Raw genomic sequence first — 26,715 nt, 5'->3', positions numbered from 1 at the left:
TGAATTGTTTTGTCCTTTAACCCTGTGCATGATCTTATATAAGACACACAGTACCCTAATGAGAAAATTGATGAATAAGAGATTGACTAAGTAATTTCAGTGTTATGGGCTGAAGTTTCCACATCAGAAATGGGAGTGCAGAGAGTCTGACAGATAATCTGTACAGTCACTGTCTATCCTGACATTCTATCTTTATAGTCTTAATTTTGAAAATATTTCCTTATTGAAAGGTTATTTTACATATACATTATAGAAAAGTACACAAAACATAAACGCATAGCTCAGTTTAGAACTATCACAAGGCAAAGTCCCATGCAACATTCATTCAGACCAACAAACAGAACACTACTAGTTCTAGAAGCTCTCTTTGTGCTTCCTCTCATCAATAGTCTCAACTACCTGAAGGAGTTACTAGCCTAATACCACTATAGATTCATTTGGCCCACTGATAAAACTTTCTATAAACGAAATCATAAGAAAGTTACTCTCTGGTGTTTGATTTCTAATTCAATATTATGTTTGTGACATTCATTTATGCCATGGCATGTAGCAGCAGTTCATTCATTTTCATTGGTACCAATACTTTTTCTTGGGTATGTAACCTTGGGCAAGTTGATGAGCTTATGTCATAGTTGACTCATTCTTTAATATAAAGATAACAGTATCAATCTCATAGGGCTTTCATGATTAAATAACATAATGCATAAGTGATTAGTCAAGTTCCTGACACATAAAACACTAAAGGTGTTAGTAATACTAGTGTTTTGTTCTAATATTGCTATTTTACTTTCTCATTAGTTTCCAATTACAACTGACTTGCACTTGCTGTTTGAAGAACATACCAATATTACTCTTATTTGTGCTTTTGTTCTGGCTATCACCTTCAAACAATTATCTTTAATCAAAACTTCACCCATTATTCAAGATTCTGTCAATTTCTACCTTTCCCATGAACTCACTCTTATTTCCTCACTTTTTCTAGGTTCTAAGAAACCTACCATTTTTCCCACCATTAGAGATGTTGGTATGTGCAAATGTTCTTTTCTACCACTCTATAATCCCTTTGAAGGCAGTAACTCTTAATCATCATGCTAATATCTATCCTCCGTAACACTCAACATTGCCTTGCATATTAAAAGTACCCAGTAATTATCAGTTAAACAATAAAATGCACTAATAAAGTAATCTTTATCAAATAAATATGCTAAAAGTTACTGCTCTTAAAGGATAAGCAATCTATGCAGTTGGTGTTTCATACCTGTCCATCACTGTCTTTAATCACCATCAGCACTGGGGTGTCTAAACCTGTCATTGATCGATAAAGAGTTTTCAAGCTTGTGCCATGTTTTCCAGTACCATAAACAAGAGTCCATGGATAGCCAATTGTTCTTGGTGGAAGATGCTTGGTAAGCTTTAAAAAACAAAGTGTTAGTATTTACTTGATAGCTTGTTGTTCATTATGTAGAATACTAATGCCAGCTGGAATGTAATGGTGCCTATATAATATAGGCTATAAAAATAAATTAACAGTAGAAATTATTATTCTCAAAGATACTAAAATGATTGAAAAGTATTACACATTTCTCAGAATAAAATATTAATTGTCTATTAGGAAAATAAAGAATCATCCTGAACCAGACACAGATTAGAACAGAGATAAGAAACAAAGATTACTTAATGCTTTTGCCTTCCATATTGAATTAACAAAAATACTTGATAGACTATTAGCTTGATTATTAAAATATCTCTCAAATAATAGGCTAGGGAGACAGACTATCCAAGTTAGGAATCAAGCTTTAATACTTCTCCCGGTGTGACCTGGAACAAGTTAATCGCTCTACGCTCCCGATTTTTTAACTTAATAAAAAATGTGCATAATAAGAGCATCCAATTTCTACAGCTTTTGTTAACAACTACATGAAATAATCCATATAAAGCAAGTAACAAGCACACAACAATAAAACAAATATTGGCTTTTAGTGTCTGCTTACCTAAATCTCCTAACATCTTAATTAACACTAGTTGCTATGTTTTGCTTACTCTTTCTTTTCACTGGAGTGGAATAGTAATAGCATTAACGCTGTTGCTTCAGAAACAACTAAAAAGAAGCTGTTTTACTCTCATGGGTACACACTCACACTCAGAAATGCACATATGTGAGCATGTCATACCTTTTCAATTTGATCTGGCAGTAAAAGTTCACTGGGATCACTTAGGTTTGGTCGAAAAGATTCAGACTCCAGGTCTGCTTTCACTGGAGCAACCTGCTTTGAATTTATGTCTTCCCTTGTAGTAATCTAAAACAGTAAATAGAGGTAGCGCATTAATGTAAACTTGTGACATGCTTTCAAAATTGTCAGACTTTTCAGATAAATAAAGCTTTATATCGTAGAAAATGTGGCTAAATCTTTAACCTTAAGATTTTATAGGGCAAAAGATGGCCCATATCTAATATCTATGATGTAGCCAATGTAGGAAAAGATTTTATAACAATATAAGCAGACGTTTTCTCATCCACTACATGAGGAACGACTGGTAGGAATGATAAATCCCCAGATTTCTGTGTAAAGAAGATAGGTGCATGCATCTTTAATTAAGCCCTTGAAAGGCAAAACTCAGCTAGCTGGCTTGCGCTGTATGCGTGTGTGTGTGTGTGTGTGTGTGTGTGTGTGTGTGCGCTATTTAAAATAGAATTCTTTCATGCTAAACACAAAATTTGTCAAAAATAATTAACAAAACTTCCTTGGTGCCAAAATTTTAATGTAAAGAATAGTAGAATAAAAAAAATAACTATTTTCTGTGAGTTGTGCATATATTTATTTGTTTCACTGAAAAACGTTACCATTTTTTTAAATGCTTTCTTTTTATAACTTTCTAAACATTTAATTTTTTTCATCTACTTGGACCAAACAATAAATTTTACTGTTAATTTGTTCATAAATTTATTTTTTAAATTAGATTAATGTGTCGCATTACAAAGAATACATGCTTTTGCTTGGTGGAAATGATTTCACTGGTATTCTTAAAACGATAAGAATGTTAACTAACTAAAAATGAAGCTTACTACTGCACAATATATTCTATTGGTGCTTACTTTTTAATATTAATTTTATATTAATATATAAAACATAACAATATTAGAAAAGAAAATAAATGAAACATTATTATTTATGAAACTTTTAAATTGGAAAATATGCAGAATTCTATTGGAGCAGATAACTAAAATGCAGCAATGCTCAGCAACTGTGATTCTATATGGGAATGAAATTCTTGCTAAATTATTTTGTTCCTTTAACAGGTTTCTTAACAAACCTGAGCAGCATATATTTGCAACCAATACATGTTCTATAAGTGTATTGTTTTTTGACAAGAAGCTAAATACTCATTCTTTCATATCATCATGTTTCACCCTTATTTTGATGATGTGAAAGGTAAAAAGAAAAAGAAAAAGAAACCCAAGGCAGCATTAGAAGCATTAAAAGAAAAAATTCAGGTCTAGCAGAGCCATGAAAGCATATCTTATTAAGAAGAAAGAAACACAATATAATAGACAAAACTTAAAAATGAGTTTTCAATTACATTGCTTTCTTGTTTCTAAAAAAAAAATCACAAAGATTATTTCACAGAATTTTAACTAATTTATCCAGTTCTGTGTCTAAACTGTACTATTCCAATGTACTCCTAATACCAACCAAGAATGCCTCAAGAACAGTTTATCCTATTGAGATATTTGATGTGACGCTGATACAAATGAAATAGCCTTAAAGAAAATATTTAAGCCTTGCTATTAAATTTTTTATTAGTTTCCCTATAGTACCATATCTTTCAGATTTTGTTTAGAAAAGATTCAATCTCAAAACCAACACCATTCTTCCAATGTTAAATGAATGAAAACTCCTCACCGCTGAAAGAAACACACAATACTGAGAATAATTCTGAAGTGACAGAACATTCTTCAGAATATTTTTCAAATGAAAAGATGACAGAAAAGATAATCCACAGCTCTTCAAGGCAATACTATAACCTTTAATACAAAAAGGAATTTAATTTTAGTGCTGCAGTCAAAGCAAATTCTTCAAATGAGATTTGCCATGACAAAGAACACTAAAAACAGGGAGTATTTAGTCTCTGGAGGGGTTTAAACTACTGAAGGGGGCACCTGGAGGCGTCTGCAGAGTGTGCGCAGTTCTTCAGTATTTAGAGCATCGATCCTGCGGTGATACTCAGCCACTGACACTACCTAAATATGGAGACAGGAAGACAATAATTCCACTGACAGTTGAGAAAAACAGCAAAAAAAAAAAAAAAAAAAAAAAGAGGAGAAATTAAAATGGGAAGAGAACTGTAATTAGGATTTCTTCCCCACTCTATGTTGAAAATCCAAGAGATTTATATATCAAACTAGAGTGAAATACCCATGAATGATTTTCACTACTACAGCCAACTAGTTGGTATGTAAGGTTTATTTTATGGACTATTCCATATAGATTCAACTTAGTAAATAGAAATTATAGTTTTTTATACAGAAAACACTATATAAAACACATACTTTGCTAACATTAAAGATAACGTCTGAAAACTAAACGGTCTTTCAGTTACAAAGGAAGTGGTAGTTTCAACTACCCCCTCCAAATCAGGTGAGCTCAAACATTATATCCTAATGGCCATGCTGGAATAATTTCTTCTAGGCACAGGTGACAAACATACCCATCTATAACAGAAACAACAGAGGAGAGAAGAGCAAGAAAACAATATAGAAGTACATTTTAAAACCTATGGCAATAAGAAAAATAAGCTCTAGAAAGTAGAAAATTAGATTTTCAAAAGTATGTCTAATCAAAAGTACCTTCTAAGTATGTCTGCTTCGGCCCTTTAAATGACTTTTTTTTTCTAGTTTTTGCCTCTCTCCTGTTTTATTTCTTTATGGTTTTTACTGTATCACTTATTTGTGACTAAAATTTAACAACTTTCCTACATTTTAACTTTCAAAGGAAAACTTTCTATCTTCTATAATTGCCTAGACCAGGCTCTTGCACAGTATTAAATCTGAAAGCCATAAATGACAGATACACACTATTACAGAAAGCCCACAAAAACAGGTAAGTTTCCTCAGGTTGACATAATAGTTACAGCTTTTTCAGATCATGACATAATTCTAAAAACAGTTACCATACTACAGTGAACGCTAATGGTGTCATAAATATGTGACGATTCTCTTGAGCTATGACTAGTTCCTCTTGTAATCAATCAAACATGCACAGAGGCTCTGACCACAAAATGAGTTAATCCAACTGGCTCATAAAGAGTTTAGATTTTGAACCTAGGTTTTAAAGGCTTTTTATTTAGCCAACTAAAAGGAACTGGCTACCAGTAAACATCAAGGTAACTATGAAAAGCTATGTAAACTTGTTGAAAGTTCTGAAAGACATGAGAATAGAAAAAAGGAAAAGAGGCTGGACAGATTTCCATTCTGGCCATTATCATTATATTGAATTTTGTGAAGCAACAAAGCATACAATATGTTAGCTGACTCTGTACTTAGAAACCAGAAGCTGTTATTCTCTCTAGCTCTGGGGGCGGGTGGGGGGGGGGGGTGGTGTCAGATAATCCTGGGTTCCCCATTGCCTATCAATTTTGTTATAAAACAATGAAAATAATAAAAGTGCATATCAAATCTGGTTTTATGTGAATTACTGAGGAAATGCATATTAAGGACTGAGTATAGTGCCCAGAACATATTAATGAGAACTACTATTATTCATATGACTTTTACTTGATTACTTTTCACCAATTACCCTGAAGACTAAATGATAATGGCCAAAGAGCCTCCTTATTAATTTTTGGTTTTTATTTTTGAATGAGAATATTTCAGGTTTGACATCTCAACGATTTTTAACATTTTGATTATTCTGAATTTAATTTTTATATTTCAGTATTAGATAAAAATAATGAAGGACTTTCAATTAAGAACAATAGGATTTCAATAAAGATTAAAGCAAAATTAGGTACTAAAAATAAAAAACATCATGGGCTTGCTTTTCTATGCCCAGCAAAACAGGTCTCTAGAAATATTTAATGGCCAATTATATTTTTCTTTCTTTTTTCATGGCCTTCAATCCAACAGTCTCCTAGACAAGGATTGTCAAAAATAACTTATCTAATTCTCTGCTTTCCTTCTATCCCTCCAGTTAACAATTATCTTATATCTATATTCTAAAACTCCTTCATTTACTATAGGAAAAACACTTCCCTGGGTGGAAGTGAAATTAAATTATGCTTACAAAAGAGATCAGTCATAACCTAATTATATCAGCATTGCTGAGAGTAGGAGTTACTAATAAAAGAACAATAAACCGCCATCATAAGGCTAAGCTTATCTTAGTAACACTTGATAAAGTCATAGTTTCTTTCATGTCACAAATCTACTTTTTCAAATTTATTTTTTTCAATTTTATTTTTTTCTAGGACTTAAAAACTTTCTGCTTCCTTAACCTTAAACATTTACTCATGCCCTGATGGGTGAGGATACAGAAAACTGTAAGAAAAAAAAAAGTCTGTGAGTTAATAGAAAAAAGAGATTTGAATTTGAGTACAGAAATATACTTCCTCCTCTCAAAATAAAGGGATAAAAGAGCTATATATTCCCAGTATATATGAGGAAACTGGAATTAGTCTTACATTAATTTTTATACCCTTGGTAAACCATACTCCATGTATACAATTTATTACTTTACCCAAAAGATTAAACCTAAATAAAAAATGAATACATTTCTCCAAAATATCCCTTATCACGCTCTGAATTATTAGGAGTAAACAGTTGAGAAAACCAAGACCTTCCAATTAAAAGTGCATTCACTGGCTAAAAAAAATCATTTCTTGAGGAATAAAGTATTTGGATATACTGCTAAGTCCTATCTATAGGAACTAAGTACCATGACCTATACTCTGCAGAATTAAATGCCACTCTCTAGTCTTTTCAGTCTTTGACAAAGGACCCTCACAAAGAGAAAGTATTTTCCTAAGCCTTTACTTCTACAGAATTACCAATGGAAAGGCAGGGGTAAATCCACCCATCACTATTACAAATGGACTAACAAAAACAGAGACTAGAGAAAATTCACAGTTGCTGCCAATCCCATGAATAAGAACACGTTCATCTCTTAGATATAAAGAACAATACCTTATGGATGTTCCAGTGTTTCCCCAAGATTACTCCAAAACAAACCCCAAATCTCTCTTCCTTCAATGTCTTGCACACTAACAAAAATCTGCTAGTTATATGTCAATGTGCCATTTTTACTACTTTCTCAGTAAATGGAAATGCAAGAGAAAAAGAAATACTATCTAATCAATGCCACTTACACTTACTTTGGTCCCAAAAAATATGTTAAAGAAGGAAATATAATTCTGAGCTTCTGTATCAAACAAAGAGCATACAACAGCATCCTTGAAGTCACATAAGCCGTTGTTCTACTATATCTCATCATATATTAACAGTCTTTATTACAAAATAAGACCTGAATTATGTTAAACTTTGCCCCATTTTGCCCAAATTAAAACTACTGCTTTCAAAATAACATTCCAGTTTGAGAACAGCCTAGGCAACATGGAGAAATCTCATCTCTACAAAAAAATACAAAAATTAGCCGGGCCTGGTGGCGTGGAAGGATCACCTGAGCCCAGCAGATGGAGGCTGCAGTGAGCCAAGATCAAGCCACTGCACTCCATCCTGGGCAACAGAGCAAAATCCTGTCTTAAAAAAAAAAAAAAAAAAAAAAATCCAGAATTAATTCTATTAGTGAAGTTTGATTTGAAAAAAATCTGCATTTAAAATCACTTCCTGTCTTTCATCAATACTGGGAAAAGGAAAAAAAGGGAAGGAAGAGGGGAGGGAGCCATATCCCCATATCCTTTTTTTTTTCTTTTTTCTTTTCTTTTTTTTTTTGAGATGGAGTCTCCCTCTGTCACTCAGGCTGGAGTGCAGTGGCACAATCTCGGCTCACTGCAATCTCTGCCTCCTGGGTTCAAGTGATTCTTCTGCCTCAGCCTCCCAAGTAGCTGGGACTACAGACGTGTGCTGGGACTACAGGTGTGTGCCACCACGCACGGCTAATTTTTGTATTTTTTGTAGAGACGGGGTTTCACCATATAAACTATACTAAAAAAAATGTGTATTACAAATTCTAGGGGAACCATTTAAAAAAGTTTTTTAAAAAAGTATAACTGAGATGCTAAGAGATGAAAGAATATGGAATCAAATTAAATCTGAAGCACAGGAAAATAAAATTAGAGCAGAAATCAATAGATTAAAAACAAAATCAATAGAAAAACAGCAATGGAACCAGAAGCCAGTTTTGTAATCTTTCAGAAGGTCAATAAAATTGATAAACCTCTACCTCTAGCCAGGATAGATGAGAGTAAGAGAATAAATATCAGAAATGAAGAGGGGCCATCATTACTGATCCCATGGATATTATAAGAATAATGAAGAAATACTATGAACTGTACACTCACTAATTTGATAATCTAGATAAAGCAAACCAATTCCTTGAAAGACACAAACCACCAAAAGTCACACAAGAAGAAACAGGTAATGCACGCCTATTATCTCAGCTACTCAGGAGGCTGAGGTGAGAGGATCACTTGAGCCTACGAGTTCAAGACCAGCCCAGGGAACATAGCAAAACTCCAACTCAAAAAAAGAAAGAAATATATGTATTTAAATAACTAATCAATAATTAATAACCTCCTAAAACAGAAAGCACAAGGCCCAGATAGACTCACTGATGAATACTACCATTTACGAAGAAATTATACAAACTCTCCACAATCTCTTCCAGAAAACAGAAATGGAGGGAATACTTCTTAACTAATTCTGTGAGGACAGCATTACTCTAATAGAAATAAAAACTTTACAAGAAAGAAAAACTACAGGCAATTATCTCTCATTAACATATATGCAAAAATTCTCAACAAAACACTAGCAAACTGAATTATGCAATGTACAAATGTACAGAATTATATACAACGATGAAGTAGAACTTATCCCACCTACGCAAGACTGGTACAACCTTGAAAATCAATTGATGTAATCTATTACAGCAACATGGTAAAGAAGAAAAATCATGTGATCTTATCAACAGATACAAAAAAAGCACTAGTCAAAATCCAACACTAATAAAAATGCTCAGGAAGTTAGGAATAAAGAAGAACTTCCTCAACTGGATAAATAACATGTATTAAAAAAATTCAGTTAATACAACACGTAATAGTGAGAAACAAGATCCTTTCACACTAAGACTGGGAGCAAGGAAAGGATATCCCTTGCCAGTACTCTTACCTGACATTATGCAGGAAGTCCTAGCTAATGTAATAAGACAAAGTTATATAAATTAAATTTAAAGAAAATTAAAGTTATATAAATAGGGAAGAAAGAGATAAAACTGTCTTTGTTAGCAGATGACATGATTGTTGGTATAAAAAATCCCAAAGAATCAACCAAAACTCTACTGGAATAAGTGATCATGGCAGGCTTTCAGAGTGCAAGATTAATATGCAAAAGTCAATGGTCTTTCTATATATCAGCAATGAAAACTTGGAATTTGAAAGTTAAAAAGAATACCATTTATATTAGCATAATGTAAATGAAATACATATAATTCTAACAAAATACATAGAGATCTACGTGAAAAAAAGTAGAAAACTGTGATGAATAAAAGATTTAAATACATATCCCACATTCATAGATAGGAAGACTCAATATTGTCAAGCTGTCAGTTCTTCCCAACTTGATGTATAGATTCAATACAATTTCAATCAAAATTCTACCAGGTTATTTTGTAGATACAGGCAAATTGATTCTAAAATTTATAGAAATAGTTTATATGCAAAGACACAGAATAGCCAAGATAGCAATGAAGAAAAAGAACAAAGTTGGAAGACTGACACTACTCAACTTCAAGACTTACTATACTCTAAAGCTACAGTAATCAATACATCATGGTTTTGGCAAAAGAACTGACAAATACATCAATGATACACAATAAAACACTCAGAAATATCCCACATAAATACAGTCAACTGACTTTTAACAAAGGAGTAAAGACAATTCAGAGGAGAAATAATGGTCTTTACCCCAATAGTATTGGAACAACTGGATATCCACCTGCAGAACAGTCAATTGAGACAAAGTCTTTATACCAAATGGACTACAGAGGAAAACACAAAACTATGGATCTGCTAGAAAATAGCACAGGAAAAAAATCTTGGTGACCCTAAGTCTGAAGGTGCATTTTTAGATAAAATACCACAAGTACAATCCATGAAAAAGAAAATTATTAAGTTGAATTTCATTAAAATTAAAAACTTCTGTGTGAAAGACACTGTCAAGAGAATGAAAAAGACAAGCTACAGACTAGAAAATCTCTGCAACATACACAAATGATAAAGGACTGTTATCCAAAATATATGAAGGAATACAGATAGGAAGGAAGGAGACAATGGTCTGTTCTATCTCTATGTTTATGTAAAACATAACAATAAGATATCAAACAACCTGATTAAAATATGGACAAAAGATATGAATAAACATCTCATTGAAGAAGATATACAAATGGAAAATAAGACTATGAAAGGATGCTCACTATGATATGTCACCAGGGAAATGCAAATTAAAATGATTGAGATATCACTACACATCTATTTAAATAAAAGCTAAAATCCAAAGCACTGACAACAGCAAATGTCAGCAGGGATGTGGAGAACAGGAATTCTCATTTGTTGTGGATGCCATGCAAAATGGGTACAGCCAGATGAAAGACAGTTTGGCAGTTTCTTTTTACTTTCTTTGTTTCTTATCTTTTTTTTTCTTTTTTTTTTTTTTTTCAGAGACAAGGTCTCACTATGTTGCCCTGGCTGATCTCAAACTCCTCCCACTTCAGCCTCCTAAAGTGTTGATATTACAGGCGTAAGTCACCACACTGGCCTAGCAAACACACCCTTAACATAGGATACAGTAATCATGTTACTTGGTATTTATGAGTTGAAAACTTATGTCCACACAAAATCTACATCTAAAAGTTTGTAACAGTTTCTTTTCATAAGTGCCAAAAGGTGGAAGAAAGCAAAATGTCCTTTACCAGGTGAATGGGTAAAGAAGTGGATAAAACCAGAAAATAGAATATTATTCAGCAATAAAAAGAAATGAGCTGTCAAGCCAAAAAGACATGAAGGAGTCTTAAATAAAAATTGCTAAGTGAAAGAAGCCAATCTGAAAAGGCTACGTACTATATGATTCCAACTATATGACACTCTGCAAAACGCAAAACAGTGGAAAGACCGGTGGGTGCCAGGTGTTCACTGGAAGGGAATGAGTGATAAATAGCTGCGGCACAGGGAATTTTTAGGGCAGTAAAATTATAGCATGTGATTCTACAACTAGATACATGTCATTATACACTTGTCAAAACCCACAGAATATACAACTCAAAGAATGAACCTTAATGTAAACTATAGACTCTGCATGACAATATATCAATATTAGTTCATACACTGTAACATATATCACACTAATGTCATATGTGAATAACAGGGAAAACTGTGTTTTGGGGAAAAGAGAGTATATGGAAACTCTCTATATCTTCCATTCAATTTTTCTGTAAACCTAATACTGATCTAAAAAATGAAATCTATTATAATTTAAAAAAGTTAGAGGGACAATAAAACAAAAAAATCCAGAGAGGTGGTTACCAATATGAGGGTGACACAAGATGAGATGAGAAAAAACACACAGACAGATGCAGCTACATTAGTGATATTCTAGTTCTAATATTGGGTAGTGGTACATCACAGATGTTCATTTTACTATTATGCCTCATAACTTGCATACATAAGATATATGCTTTTCAACTACTGAGTCAGTGTTACAGCTCTCTTAAAATTTATCTAGCAGGTTTTCTGGTCTTCAATGGAAAGCCCCCTATGCTATTAAATTTCTTTAAATGAAAAATAAAAAACAATTGAGTCAAATAAATTAAGAAAAAATATTCTACATTGAATATATGTGTATAATTTTTTCAACTAGGTTGTGACTGGAGAGCAGAAGATGTTTCACTTACCATAAGACATACATAAATACTGGTTAATAAATGTCTTATGACTATCTACTATAGATAGGCGGCATAATATTGAAGAATACTGGCTTTGGTTTTAGACTGCTACCTTAATTTTGATTCTGATTTTCATTAGTTTTGTGAACTTAGGGAGCCTCATTTAGTTTCTCCATTTCTGATTCTTCAAATGGAAATACTTTACATTTTATGAGAAATAAATAATATGTATAAAGTATATATAAAATAGGTTCTGATACATTAAATATATGAAATAAATAATTCTCTTCCTCTTGTTATATTCTGAAGATTTTTGAGGGCAAGTATGGCAAAGAGTTTAAGGGCATCAGCTAGAGCCAGAATGCCTAGATTAAAAAATCATCTCTGACTTGCACTAGTTGTAGTGTGATTGCTATGTCCCTGTTTTTTCACTTGTAAAATGGAGATGATAAAGTAATATTCCACAGGGTTGTGAGAATTAAATAAGGTAACTCATATTAAGTGTTTAGAACAATATTTGGTATACACTGTCAGTACAAGTAATTATTTTTATCATTATAGTTATTATCTCAGGCTGAAGTCACTGGAAAGATTTTTACATTTAAATTAGCTCTTCCTAAAAATCCACCTGTCGGCTAATTCTTGAACAGATGTAAACAATTCGACATACGAACTTTTCTCCTGTGTTTTCATATATGAAAGCCTAAATTTAAAAAAAGTCTGTTCATATATGACGGCCTAAACTAAGAAAATGGTGATGAAATTAGTGACTACTGATAAAGGCAACGAAACAATGATGCTATTTAATGACTTGTGACTTTAAGACTAAATCCTTATTATAAAATGGGCTTATAATTTCAAGTAAATTACGATTTATTGACAGACACTAACAAGGTAGAGTATGGCACATGAATATATCAAATACATGAATAGCTTCAAATAAATGATTAAAGTTTAAGTTATCAGAATAAACTATAAAACGGCCTTTAAAAAAATAAAAGATAACAAAACTTAAGCATGCTTGATCAATATGGTTCTCATCGAAGCTAACTGGCAAAAGGTTAATTTCATGCCATGCATTTTGTTAGGAGTGTATGCTGCTTATTAGTTATTAATGTATTTGAGATGTAAATTAACTCACTTATAAAACAAAACAATCTGGTTAACACACAGGGTTACTGTAAGGTCATGTGATACTACATACATAGGCATTTGGAAAATTGTCAAGCTATCTATAGATACCTCAGTGATAATCTCTCTTACAGAGGTAGTAATAATATGGCCATATTATTTGTTGGGTAAAGACGAAGAATTCTAAAAAGCTACACATTATAAACTCCAAAAAGTCAAATTTCATTTGTTCTGAAATACTGGTTATTCTCTTAGATTTTTTTTTTTTTTTTTTTTTTTTCAGTTTAGAAGCATAAGAGCCCCTTGTCAGGCAAAATCTTACAGGGCTCTCAATCTACAAAGCAGGTAAAAGAACTGCTAATCCTTTTCATCCCAATTTTCTTAAGAGCTGCCTGCCCTACAGCTCCTAGAATATCTGCTTTAAAGCAAAGAAAACAACTAGAAAACTGGGACTTCAGCTTGTCTACACAACAAAACACATCATATTGTTCTATTTCAGAAAAACTTCAAAGTCATCCTGGTGAACTACAATATGTGCTAGGGTCAAGCTGTCTCTGTACTACATGACAACTTAGTTCAGTGACCACTCCATGCTTCAACTAGTCTTCAAAATGGGAAATAATTCTACTAAACTTTCAGGGTTACTGTGAGGGTTCAATTAAATAACATATATGTATGGGCAGAGCTAATGACCAATGAGTAGGAAGCATTCTTGCTCAGGCATGAAATAAAGTATCTGACAAAATTATATACCCTCCCATAAGAATGAACAGAACTTGGCTGGGCGCAGTGGCCTGGAATCCTAACACTATGGGAGGCCAAGGCAGGTAGATCTCCTGAGCTGAGCTCAGGAGTTCAAGTCCAGCCTGGGCAACAAGGCAAAACCTAGTCTCTATAAAAAATACAAAAAAATTAGTGGGCTGTGGTGGTGCATGCTTGCAGTCCCAGCTACTTGGGGGGCTGAGGCAGGAAGATCACTTGAGCCCAGGAGGCGGAGGTTGAAGTGAGCCAAAATCCCACCACTGCATTCCAACCTGGGTGACAAAGTGAGACCCTGTCTCAAAAATAAAAATAAAAATAAAGAATGAACAGGACTTGGATGTGGTGACTGTAATAAGTGTAAGTGTTTGATGCACATTAATTAGATTGACCTATAAATTTCAGAATACCCACAATTTATTTTGCTTGTATTTGTAATAAACTGTATTGAAGTCTTTGCAGACTAAGAATGATTATTCAAACTTCAAATAAAAAAATGTATGAATAGCTTCATTGTTCTTGGTTTAAAAAAAAAAACAACGGTGTTAACTGATTTATCTGGTAAATCTAATCACAAATTTTAAAAATTCAATCATTTCAGGTGCCTAAATCCCTCTGTGCTGATGTAACATATAAATGAATTTTGAAATTACAATTAAAAATAACACCTATTAAAATTTTAATATTTTGACACACAACATTTAAGGGCGGCAAGCTGCTTTGGGGGCATCTTCCAAAGTCCTTATTGGATTTTAAATCATCTACAATTAAGTAAAAATAAAATAAACATTCATAAGCAAAATATAATCCCAAATTACCACAGAAAGAGCAATGGACAATACATTTTATAACAATGTACACATACAGAAAAATAAATAAAATTCTTACAATAGTATGGTTGACTGAATTTCCTTACTAGGATATCGTTTAAAGATTTGTATTAGGTAGCAGTGCCTGAAAACTTTTTGAATAGCTTAAAAAACCTTTTAGTCAGATTCTTAAAATTATACCCTTAAGTAAACAATATCATAAAAGAATCTGGTTTGAGATCCAGTCAATAATAATTAATTTACTCTGTTCTATTCAATTTATTTTCAAGCAAGAGAAAATTCTGAATATTTTTCTAAAAAGTTAAGCTAAAATAAAAAAACATTAAGGCAGCAATTAAGATTTGATATCTTCCTGTTGGTGTAGAACATACAAAACACTTAATATGAAACAAAATTACAGTCCCTTATTAATTTCCCTTTTTGAAGATACTCAGAATTAACAGAAACAACTTCAAGGTACTTTGTACAATCATAAAATTTTGTATTCTATAAATATCCTCTATGCTTAAACTTTCAGAAATTGTATAATTTTTCATAATGTCACCATGAAAAGACTAGTATATATACAAATTAAAATAATTGACTAAGATTTACCAGAGTGTATTTATGATTAATTGGTTGATGTCTTCTCCCTTTTTTCCCATACCAGAGACGAGACATTTCCTTTCCAGGGCAAATTAAGTTACATAAAATCACGTAAGAACTGTTTTCAAAAGCATTCTTCCTCTGTCAAAGATAAATTTCCAGCACTAGAGCCTTACTACAGTGACAAAACAGTTTGCTAGAGACAAAGATTTGATTGACAAGAGAGAGAGCTAATCACTAAGTAGTATCCATAGCAATGATAGTCCTGAGTGGAGGCTGTAAAGCTGGGGAGGGAAGAGAGAATTTCCCATGCTTAAGTTTGGTTGCACTGTACCCAAATGTGCAAAGAAAGGGCTCAAAACTTTAAAGATACAGAGCCTATATTTCCAAACATCAGTACATGAATATACTAAAAGTAACCCAGTAACAAAAAAGTAGTAAATATAATTTCCAGAGTCTCTCAAAGCACATGAATGATTTTAATGAACATTTTGTTATTTGTGCATATAGTCATAAAATTATGTTCCTTACTTACAGCTAACAGTACTATAAAATTGTATCTTTTATGTGAACATTTTTTAAGCAATAAGATGCCTTTTGTGGACTCTTCCACCCTAAAATGTTACAGAATGACTGTGTAAAAACCAAGCCAATGTGCTACAAATAAATCCTACACAAATATTCAAAGTGACCTGAAAATCCCTTTGCCTGTTACACAGTCTGTTTTTAAATTGCATTTTCTAACATCTAATTTCTTGAAAAGGTAGTTATATTCACTATGCCTACATATACTTCACTAACCAGTGATATTTTGAATATAAGCAAAGAAGTGAATTTTTTAAAGATTAAATATAAACTACAAATATATATAAACTAAAACTATCTAGAATTCAGTTTTAATTAGAGTATCAATATCATGATGATACATTTGAAAATTTCTTCAATTTTAAGGTAAAGCAGCTCCTTCCACTTCACTTTGTTGTATGCACACATGATGCCACCTTTTCACACACATACTACCTTTCTAACACGCAATACTGCATCCCAACCAAACCCCCACTCCCATCTCCTTCCTCCACATTCCAGCATGCACTCACACAGGGCACAGCACACCCACAGTAACACCCTACCTCCCCCACACACCAGCCATTTCCCCTATTCCTCTCATTCAGCCCCACTACATTTACCCTAAAATCTCTCCCACAGTCCCTCATAGGCACACCATCATTATCTTCACACCAGGCTTAAAGTTCTCTTCTACATACAGTGCATTGTGGTCACACTCCACCCTTCCATCACAGACTCTCCTAACAACCATCAGCAATATTATATAATTTGATGGTGGTGGTGGTGGAAGCAGCATTTTGAAAGCTTGTCATAACTTCCAGCTACATTTTCTAAAATAACAAATACGATGTGTGTTCCAAAATGAGGTTTAAATGAGATATTAAAAACAAAACCAAAAACCACCAAGCATGGCATAGTCTATTCTGTTGGTGGCCTATTCAATATCCACCCTTACAACTCCTTCCTAAAGTGGCCTTGATTTTGCTCAGGTATCCTTCCAGCCATGTGTTTCTGAGGAGGCTGGCTCTCATCTCTGGACAGAACTAGTCATTAGAGACCTAAATCAGTGGCTTTCAAGTTTTAGCCGGCATCAATATCACCTGGAGTATTTGTTATACCAGAATGCTGGGCTCCAAAAACGGTTTCTAATTAATCAGACTCAAATGGGGTCTGAGAATTTGCATTTCTAACAAATTCCCAGGTGCTGCTGCTGCTGATGGTCTGGGAGCTACACTTCGAGAAACAACAGGTTTAAGCTATTCTGAGTGCGGTTTTCTGTTTCTCGAAGTCATCCAAATTTATAAATACAGTGTCAGGCAAACATAAAATGAGCTCAGTAAGTCTCCTTCTTGCCCTTTCTGTTTTTGTAGTATTTATAACACATATTGCTAAGTCATTTAAATTTGCCTAGATATCCAAGAATTTGAAGCAGCAGATGTCAATTGTTATTATTATAACATGATGGGATATAAAACAAAGCACTTTTGAAAACACTACCAGTTTACAAGTTGAACATAATCTGTTCTCATAATTCAGATATTCAATTTAATAATCCTTTTCCTTTACTTTATTCAAACTGAAGTTATTAAATTACCTTATATCTCTTCCTATTTGAGTTGGGAATGGTATGATAGAAGCTATAATATATAATTTACCCTACTCACTATTTATTATTTTATGCCAGGTGAGGTGGCTGTAATCCCAGTGCTTTGGGAGGCTGAGGCAGGAGGATTACTTGAGCCTAGAAGATTGAGACCAGCATGGGCAACACAGCAAGACTCTATCTCTACAAAAAAAAAATTAGCTAGATGAGGTGGCACATGCCTGTAGTCCCATCTACTGAGGAGGATGAGGCAGGAGCACCTCTTGAGCTCAGGAGTTCGAGGATGCAGTGAGCTGTGAGTGTGCCGTTGCATTCCAGCCTGGGCAACACAGCAAGACCCTTTCTCAAAAAATAATAATAAATTTAAAAATAAAGTAATATTTTAGAATTTTAATATTTAAAATCATAAACTAGCCTGTCACCCATAAATCCTCTTCTGACAGTCTATATTAGAGGTTTTTTTGTTTGTTTGTTTTTTGTTTTGAGATGGAGTATTGCTCTGTTGCCCAGGCTGGAGTGCAATGACATGATCTCTGCTCACTGTAACCTCCGCCTCCTGGGTTCAAGTGATTATCCTGCCTCAGAGTCCTGAGTAGCTGGGATCACAGGCTAATTTATATATATATATATATTTTTTTGAGACAGAGTCTTGCTCTGTCGCCCAGGCTGGAGTGCAGTGGCACGATCTCGGCTCACTGCAAGGTTCGCCTCCTGGGTTCATGCCATTCTCCTGCCTCAGCCTCCTGAGTAGCTGGGACTACAGGCATCCACCACCACACCTGGCTATTGTTTTTTATATTTTTAGTAGAGACGGGGTTTCACTGTGTTAGCCAGGATGGTCTCGATCTCCTGACCTCATGATCCGCCTGCCTCGGCCTCCCAAAGTGCCGGGATTACAGGCATGAGCCAACGCACCTGGCCTAATTTTTGTATTTTTAATAGAGATGGGATTTCACCATATTGGCCAGGCTGGTCTCGAACTCCTGACCTCAGGTGATCTGCTTGCCTTGACCTCCCAAAATGCTGGGATTACAGGTGTGAGCCACCACGCCTGGCCTAGATAAAGATTTTTAATGGAAATGTTATAGCTCATAGCTTTGGGCTAGCAATTGAATATTTTTAACAGGGAAAGCAAAACACTAGTTCAAAACTCTCCTGAGGTCGATAACAACTTTAAGATAACATAATCAGTAGTCAAAACAGACCATATTAGGCATAAAACCTGGGTGCCAAATGCTAATAAAAGAAAACATAAACAGTCTAAAAGTTTCATTTGTAACTATACAGGCTCTCAACATAGAAATATAGTCATATATCACATAATGACAGGGATATGTTCTGAGAAATGCATCTTTAAGCAATTTTGTTTTGTGAACATCATAGTGTGTACTTACACAAACCTAAATGGAATAGCCTACCATATAACTAGGTTATACGGTATGGCCTATTACTTCTAAGTCATACCATATAGCACGTTACTGTACTGAATACTATAGGTGACTGTAACACAGTGATAAGGATTTGTGTATCAAAATATATCTAAACATAGAGAGGGTAATGCATTGTACTATGATGTTATGACATCACTAAGAGACAGCTCCATTATAATCTCAGGGGACCAACCAAAATGTCATTATGTGCTGCATGACCGTATTATGAAAGTCAGTACCTATCAACTAATAAATTCTAATTAAGTGTTTAATCCTTCTGATTTCTTTTTTAGATTAAATTTCTTCTGGAGTTATAATTTGTAATATTATTTGATTATTCGATCAGTATTAAAAAAAAGAATACTTAAAAAAATTCCCTTTATCTGAGAAACGTGATTTCTCAATGTAGTGACTTTATACACAAAGAATTCCTTCACTTTTGGACAAAATTAATTCTATGTGGATTTTGCTGGCTAGACTGAGAAGAGATCATGAGGGTTTTGTGCGTTTAACATATTAACTCAGTTTTAATTTTGGTGTTACTTGTACCTTAATAATAATAGAAAACATATGTTTAATAAAATGAACACCAGAATACTCACTGCCTGTCAGCTTAGGAAATAAGATATTAACCAAACAAGGGAAGTCTCCCGATAAGGTGTTTCTTAAAAGTTGCAGCAATAACCACGGTTGTAGAAGTTTTCTGGGAAACCTAATGAATGATCCTGACCATAACTCTACTTAATGATAGCTGTGAAAACAGAACTGGCTCCACAAGGCAATCACCACATAGTAGTGAAAAACCAAATCCAACAATGACATAATGTGATAAATGTTATGGCCTACAATGCTAAGAACAGGTTACATATTTTACACTTATATAACTAAAAGGGACAGCACTAAATACTAAAGTCAAAATGGAAAGACTATAAATTATTTTAAAAACTAAGCTGAAAGGCAGAGTCTAACATATTTTGAATAATGGTATAGAGGTTTACATAGTAAGTAGTTAACATATTTACATTTATACTTAAAATAATCTAAACTTCAATTATTGAGAAAATGTGACTCATGTCATGTACCTAAAAAGATAAAGGTTGTTTCAAAACCCCAAAATTGTACAGAATGTCTTTTTATCAGTATTTTGGCAAAGGTGAGAAGCAAGAGGGAAGCCAGAGCAATTTTATTCAAATACGAATCATTTTAAGAATGAAAAATACTGTTACACACCCTATCAACACATAATCTTAGTAAATTCGTTCTTAAAATTTAATCAAGTAAATCTGTGGGAGACTAAATAAATCAAGTAAAGTTGATTTAATAAAACCAGTTTCTTAGCTGTTTTTATTTATCATCCTAGGAGAACTGGATACTTTAATTAGGTTTGGAGTATGAAAGATACTGAAGTACATGCGGTATAAAATTAGAGATGAAAAATTTTGGAAAGCTTTCTCTGCCAGCTTTTATCCCAAAAGGATTGGAAAAGTCAATCCAAAGGAAAGGAACCAAAAAGCAATGTTAGCATAAAAAGCTCCACCTTTGAGGCCTGTGTGGTCAAGCAGCAAGACTGGCATACTGAACATGTGACACAATGAATCCTTGACTTTCAGAAAATTCTAGTATACAGCCTCTTGAAGTTGGTACTTGGGGTGGATGCTGATATTGTCCAGGGGTATGTAATGCCTCATGATAAATAATGGCAGGATAAAAGTGATTCAACTTATAGTATTACCATTTTGACTTCATGATAAGAAATTCCAAATTCATCTTTATATTACAACAAATAAATTATGAAGCTGAATGAAAAGTTTTACATGAATCTGAGCTTATTGTGGTGGTCACTCCTTTAAGCTACACTACTGGATCCTCAGGCACTTGCCAAATATATTAAATTTTAAAGGGTATTTGATGGACAAAGCTGAAGAAGACAAAGTTCAAAGATCATTGACTTACAGCCTGGTATGTTTTTTGATCTTCCTCTCCTTGTAGTATCTCTGAGTACACAACATGATGGAAGTCCTGTGGTATGTAAGGGAGCTATGACAACATTAATTGTATCTGCATGGCTGTTACTGAGGAGAAAATATGTTTTCTTAAAAATCAAGGCACAAAATGATTAAACAAACCTTTTTCCATAGTGAACCAAATTTATGTTTTTGATGCAGCAGCCCAGATGAAAGGAATATGAAAAATATTTCATATAACTTGCATGACAGGAACTCAAAAGCTGATCTATATTATAATCAATATAGTCTAAAGAGTCTTCCACAGTCTTAATATTGTATATGTTTAACACAACACCTGAAGTTGTGGCATGGTGGTATACTAGTTTTCGCACCTTGACTGCACAATGTAACTACCTAGGTAGCTTTAAACAACACTGATAACTAGGTCCTAGCCCCAATTATTCTGATTTAATTGGTCTAATTTGTGACCTTGGCAATGATATGTTTGAAAGCTCCCCATCATGATGCAAAGGTTCTGCCAAAGTTGAGTACTTGGTATGGTGGAAAAGGTATAGGCTCTGAATTAGAGATTAACCACTAAGAGAATTTTAGCCAAATAAAAAACCAGCTTTAAGAAATTATCTGGGCCAGACGTGGTGGCTCACGCCTGTAATCCCAGCACTTTGGGAGGCCAAGGCAGGCGGATCACGAGGGCAGGAGATTGAGACCATCCTGGCTAACACGATGAAACTCCATCTCTACTAAAAATACAAAAAAATTAGCCGGGCGTGGTGGCAGGCGCCTGTAGTCCCAGCTGCTCGGGAAGCTGAGGCAGGAGAATGGCCTGAATCCAGGAGGCGGAGCTTGCAGTGAGCCAAGATGACGCCACTGCACTCCACCCTGAGCGACAGACGGAGACTCCGTCTCAAAGAAAATAAAATAAATAAAAAATAAAAAGAAATTATCTGTAAAATAAAGATGATAATCTATACTTAAGTGTATTGCTCTAGATCTATCAATCATTCAAGTGGTAGAATAACATGTTAACAAACACTATGGGGATGCAAACAGCAAATTCCAGACTGTGTGACATCTACAGAAAAAAAAATCTGATTTCTTAAAAACTGAAATAAAAAAGCAAAGCAATGGAGGAGGAAGCTACATTTGGAGAGACTTAAGAGATATTTTAACTAACTGCAGCATTTGAGAACTTAGTTGGATCATGACTCAAAAAACAAATTGTAAAAATACATACTGTACATATTACATGTATTCTAAATATTTTTATGACATTTGAATAACTATGAACAATTGGAGAAAAGGAGGGACACAGAAGAAATAAGCTGATGAAGCTGAATGGTACATGTGAATTTGTTTTACTATTAATCTTTTATTTTTGTATATTTATTGAACAAAAGTGCGATCACGAAATAGCAGATGTCAATAGGCATTCTGCCTCATCTTCACCTCAGGACTTGCCTGACAGTTTGTTAAAATGCCATTAGAGCACTTCCCTTTTCAGTGAAAAGGCATAAAAATATCTGTATCAAAAAACAGAAAGTAATATTTATCACAGAACTGCAAAGCCCCACATCAAACAGTATCTTCACAATACTGGATATACTTATTGACTTCCTGTGTTGAATACTGGCAGAAATCAGGGGAAAGACTGTAATAAGTAGTTCCTTCTCAGTTATCAAATAAGGTTATCAGACCCCCAAAAGCAAGACTCATAATGCATATTTCTTTTATTTGGGTATCACACCAAAAACATAAGTTTGGTTCACTATGAAGAAAGGTTTCTTTAATCATTTTGTGCCTTGATTGTTTAAAAACATGCTTTCTTATCAATAGCAGCCATGTTGACGCAATTAATTCAGGCATAGCTCCTTTTTTTTTTTTTTTTTTTTTGAGGTGGAGTCTCGCTCTGTCGCCCAGGCTGCAGTGCAGAGGCATGATCTTGGCTCACTGCACGCTCCACCTCCCAGGTTCACGCCATTCTCCTGCCTCAGCCTCCCGAGTAGCTACGACAAGAAGCGCCCGCCACCACGCCCAGCTAATTTTTTGTATTTTTAGTAGAGACGGGGTTTCACCGTGTTAGCCAGGATGGTCTCGATTTCCTGACCTCGTGATCCACCTGTCTCGGCCTCCCAAAGTGCTGGGATTACAGGCGTGAGCCACCACGCCCGGCCCACACCAAAGTACTCTTTATCATGTGGCATACAAAGTGACACTACAAAAAGAGGAAATTCAGTCCTTTACACATCGTGAACAGTAAGAATAGTATTTCTCAGATCCTTTATCCAAATGCTTAGGAACTGATTTATCATTAGGAACTTTTACTCCTGACCACCTTAAAATTTGGCTAAATTTTCTTTTTCTTAGTAAATATACGTTTCTGTCTGTCTTCAATAGGACTGATCTTCAATGTTCATATTTGGAAATTAAAATTTTTAAAAATATTATGGAATTTTTCCTGCTATCCCAAGTGTACATTTTAGTAATTTGGGGTGCCATAGTTTATGAATTCTTTTAACATATTTTAGGGTACTGATATGAATAATATAAGATCTGAATAGAGTTCATAAAGTTAAACAGTTGAAGTACTGGAAAAAATAATTCTGAAACAAGATTAAAAGGGAAGACAAACATTTTCACACTATCGCAGTAAAAAGAAAATGTTTCTTGTTGTTATTGACTTGCATTGGAAGACAGAATAAAGATAAATGAATCCAATTTACAAAGATATGTTTCCTTAAGCTTACTGTAACAAATAACTTTCTAACAGAGCTGTCCTAAAATGTAAAGTATTGCCCTTTGAGGTAACAAATTCCCTTTCACTGAATATGTTTAAACAGACAAAAAAAATGTAAATGACAGACTGTGGACTATTAGTTAAAATGTCCAGAATCTATGGCTTTATGAAAAAATATTTACTACAACTGATGTAAGAACTTATTTCAGGAAATAGAGCAATCTTGAAAGATTAGAAGCTTTATACCTTAATTTTAATCTACGCCCAAGTTTATCCATTAATAAATATTGAGAATGAACTATATGCCTATACAATTCTTAGTTCTGAAGATATAATAGTGTATGAAATTGACAAATCCCTGCCTTATGACACTTACATAGGGAAAGGGAGAAAAAAGTAAACAATAAGTTTACCAAATTTATCATATACAAACTTCCCGAGTCAATGTATACATTTCTGGCTAGCAATATATTTCTGCTTGAGTAACAGTCAGGGATAATAAAGATCTTTTTTCAGTATCACTAAAGCAGAATAACAGTCAGTAGAGGTGTTAGTTTAAATCTAACTGATGCCCAAGTTGGTAGCCATAACAAGTTCATTCTAAATTCTAGGGCACCTATTCTCCATTCCTTTGTAGAACAAAAAAATAAAAAACATCACGGCACATTCTGAAGTACTACTGTTTTATATAAGGGCTTTAGCCAAATTCTTCCTGTTTTAAAATAAATCATGTTAACATTTAAAATTACTCTTTCACTTAAACGAGTACTCATTAGTTTAACAAACATTTTTTATTTTATTTATTTATTTTTTTTTTGAGATGGAGTCTCACTCTGTTGCCCAGGCTGAAGTGCAGTGGCGTGATCTTGGCTCACTGCAATCTCCGCCTCCCAGGTTCAAGTGATTCTCCTGCCTCAGACTCCCGAGCAACTGGGACTACAGGCGTGTGCTACCATGTCCAGCTAATTTTTGTATTTTTAGTAGAGACAGGGTTTTACCATATTGGCCAGGCTGGTCTCAAACTCCTGACCTCGTGATCCACCCTAGTTTAACAAACATTTTTTATTTGTTACCCTCGGCCTCCCTAGTTTAACAAACATTTCTTTAGGCACTTAGTATCCATGAGGCATAGACCTGCACTGCACAAGAGCAATATAATGTAAGACACATTACAATTGTAAATTTTCTAGACACCACATTAAAAAAGTGAAATTAATTGTATTAATATAGTTTATTTAACCTAATGTATTCAAAATATTATCACTTCAGTATTAATCAGTATAAACAAACAAGATGTTTACATTCTTTTTTCTTTCCATTCTAAGTCATTAAAATCCAGCGTGTATTTTATACTACAGCTCATTTCAATTGAGACTGGCCACATTTTAAATGCTCAATGGTTACATGTGGCTAGTGGCTATAGGAAGTAGAATATTTTACACTACAGCACATCTCAATTCAGGCACTAAATTTTCGTAGGAAATACTTGACCTTAATTAGATTTAGACTGATTTAGATCATATTTAGATTTCATGAAATTTACAGTTGAAAAAGTAGATCATATATCAAAGTTATTCCTAATATATTTAAAAATTGTCCAATAATGGAACCAAGTATCGATTTTTAATTAATAATTAAAACTAAAAATGCAGTCCCTTAGTGGCATTACATGCATTTCAAGTACTCAACAGCCACATATGGCTAGTGCTACTATACTGGATACTGCGGTAATATTTTCAGACAATGCAGCAAGGAGTTTCCAAAATTATTTTTTTCTCTTCCATTTTCTTTTGAACTGCACCAATTCCGGTCAAAGGACTGGTGAGGAGATTTATTTTTTCTTTAGAAATTATAACCTGCAGAGTCTTGCACAGAAACTGAGACAGTTCCTTTGAATCAAAATAGTCAATAGTCTCTTATTTCCAGTTAAGTACTCCAACCCCAATGGAGAGAAAGCTCTCAATTCCCGTTAATGACTGACAATTCTGCCATTTACCGTGCCACCCAAGCTGGAGATAACTTTATGGTTACCAGGTTGTCACTGAATCCTGTGTAATTAGCTAGCTAATACCTTTTCTTCTAGCTTTATTTCATCACCTTCCACTCTACCTTCAACTGTTGCTGCCTTAGTTAGGTACATATCTTTGATCACCTGGGCTATTTTAAGTACCTTCTAAAGCTAATCTTAAAAACACAGCTCAGGGACATAGATGTATATAATATATATACGTATTATATATATTATATATATTTTACATACGTAATCACCCAAGTAACCACTGAGAGTAACATATAGAACATCCCCAGAACGCAATAAAGTTCCCTCCTGTCCCTAAGCCACCCTGTCACAGCCCAGTATCAAGTAGTGTGATGGATTTCTGACTAGTTTTGCCCTTTTGAACTTCGTGTAAATGAAATTACATAGTATATGTTCATTTGTGTCAGGCTTCTTTTACTTAACATATTATTTGTAAAATTCATCCATGCCATTGCCTGTACCAGTAGATCTTTTTTATTGTTATTTGGAATTCTGTAAGTATTCAAAAATGTATTCATCCATTCTCCTGCTAACGGGACTTTCCAATTTGGGGCCATTATGAACAAAGCTGGTATGAAGATTGATAATGTTGGTTTAAGTATTAAAATAACCCAAAATACATGATCGATATGTTCTTCTTTCCCTCCCTTATATTGGAGTCACAGTAGAAACTGATGCTGTATATACTACACAGAATGAAATTAGACACATTCCAAATCAGTTTGCATTTTAAACAAAAGACAAGCCATGTATACCTTCAATTACTATACATGTTAAGTGCATGCAAGATACATTCATATCACATTAACAGCCACAAACATTAACAACCAATGAATAACAAAATTTGATTACATTTATTATAACATTTTAGCATCTGCTCTATATTTTCTAATGCATCAAGAAGAGACTAATCTAGGCAACATCATCAGATATTGCCACCCTACCGACCTTATAAGACAAAGCA

The 26,715-nt window shown here is 34.0% G+C and overlaps 1 protein-coding gene and 1 non-coding gene across 10 annotated transcripts in view; one reads left to right on the top strand and one right to left on the bottom strand.

The window, feature by feature from the left end:
* OXR1 (oxidation resistance 1) overlaps window positions 1-26,715 on the bottom strand; it is a 483,216-nt gene that overhangs the window by 10,951 nt on the left and 445,550 nt on the right. For 4 of the 9 annotated variants that reach the window (XM_019032276.3, XM_004047426.4, XM_019032277.4 and 1 more), the window contains 3 exons: window positions 4,160-4,240; window positions 2,172-2,297; window positions 1,259-1,411 (listed from right to left, as the gene is read on the bottom strand). In XM_019032276.3, the coding sequence (XP_018887821.1) occupies window positions 1,259-1,411; window positions 2,172-2,297; window positions 4,160-4,240 (360 nt within the window). Of the gene's footprint in view, window positions 1-1,258; window positions 1,412-2,171; window positions 2,298-4,159; window positions 4,241-15,421; window positions 15,679-26,715 lie in introns of those variants that run through there. The other 5 variants (XM_019032279.3, XM_019032278.3, XM_004047423.5 and 2 more) reach the window with 3 other exon arrangements.
* On the top strand, window positions 11,917-11,978 carry LOC115935675 (U7 small nuclear RNA). The gene has a single exon (XR_004071295.1). It is a non-coding gene; the product is annotated as a U7 small nuclear RNA (small nuclear RNA).

The sequence above is a fragment of the Gorilla gorilla genome, chromosome 7 (genome assembly GCF_029281585.2).
Source record: "Gorilla gorilla gorilla isolate KB3781 chromosome 7, NHGRI_mGorGor1-v2.1_pri, whole genome shotgun sequence".
NCBI lineage: Eukaryota > Metazoa > Chordata > Mammalia > Primates > Hominidae > Gorilla > Gorilla gorilla.
This window is presented reverse-complemented; position numbering and strand designations above follow the sequence as displayed.